Genomic DNA, 954 nt, shown 5'->3' with positions numbered 1-954 from the left:
AACTCAAGCAGAAGCTAGAGCGACAGTGAGAATCCGAAAGAGACCTGAGAAGGGAGGTACGACAACAACGAGAATTAGAAGAAAAACTCACGAAACTAGAATCTGATCTCAGGGGTAGGAGACTTCGCATTTATCAGGAAGAAACACCTTTAGGAGGTAAAAATCCATTTATAGAGGACAACATGTGGACTAGAGTTTCCAAAAATTTTAAAATCCCGGACATGGACCTCTACAACAGAATGACTGACTTGAGACATCATTTAAGTAATTTCAAAAGTCGAATATACTTGACCGATGCATCAGATGGAACTCGTTGTAAAATTTTCCCGACAACATTGACCAATACTGCAATGAAGTGGTTCGACAATCTGCCACCAAGATCGGTAACCTGCTTTGACGACCTTGCAAGAGGTTTTCTTACCCAATTTTTCATCCAAAAGGATAAGATCAAACATGTGCCAAGCCTCTTGGGAGTAAAACAAGAAGTCGGAGAATCTCTAGGAGACTACATGAAAAGATTCATCAAGGTGTGCTTGGGGATTCAGAACCTACCTACCGAAGCAGTTATCATGGGACTAGTTAACAGCCTCAGAAAAGGTCCCTTCTCTCAGTCCATATCGAAGAGGCATCCGACCTCTTTGTACAAGGTACAAGAGCAAATTGAGAAATACATCAACATGGAAGAAACTGTTCAATTAAGAGAGCATGCCCCGAGACAACACAATCAACATCAGGCTTGAGACAAAGAGAAAGAATCAAAGAAAAAAAGAAGAATACAACTCAAACAAGCCTCGAAAGTACCACGACTCATTATGAGTCTCCCTTGTCGACATCTACAGAGAGATCTACCACATAGAAAAGATTCTACCACCCAGACCGATTGAAAACAAAAACATAGAAGTCAGTCATAATATTGTAAATACCACAAACTCTACGGCCATTCCACCAATGACT

At 40.8% G+C, this 954-nt stretch overlaps 1 protein-coding gene across 1 annotated transcript; it reads left to right on the top strand.

Moving 5' to 3' along the window:
• Positions 1-221: 221 nt before the first annotated feature.
• LOC148571624 (uncharacterized) lies at positions 222-740 on the top strand. Its single transcript, XM_088507299.1, has one exon. It carries the CDS (start codon positions 222-224, stop codon positions 738-740), a length of 519 nt encoding a protein of 172 aa, XP_088363425.1.
• The last annotated feature ends 214 nt before the right edge of the window (positions 741-954 follow it).

Source organism: Arachis ipaensis, chromosome B3, assembly GCF_059453495.1.
Source record: "Arachis ipaensis isolate K30076 ecotype BB chromosome B3, ASM5945349v1, whole genome shotgun sequence".
NCBI classification, from domain to species: Eukaryota; Viridiplantae; Streptophyta; class Magnoliopsida; order Fabales; family Fabaceae; genus Arachis; species Arachis ipaensis.
This window is presented reverse-complemented; position numbering and strand designations above follow the sequence as displayed.

Bases quoted from the DNA above. Each gene is read 5' to 3' on its own strand.
- LOC148571624 (XM_088507299.1), top strand. From the start codon at position 222: ATGGACCTCTACAACAGAATGACTGACTTGAGACATCATTTAAGTAAT.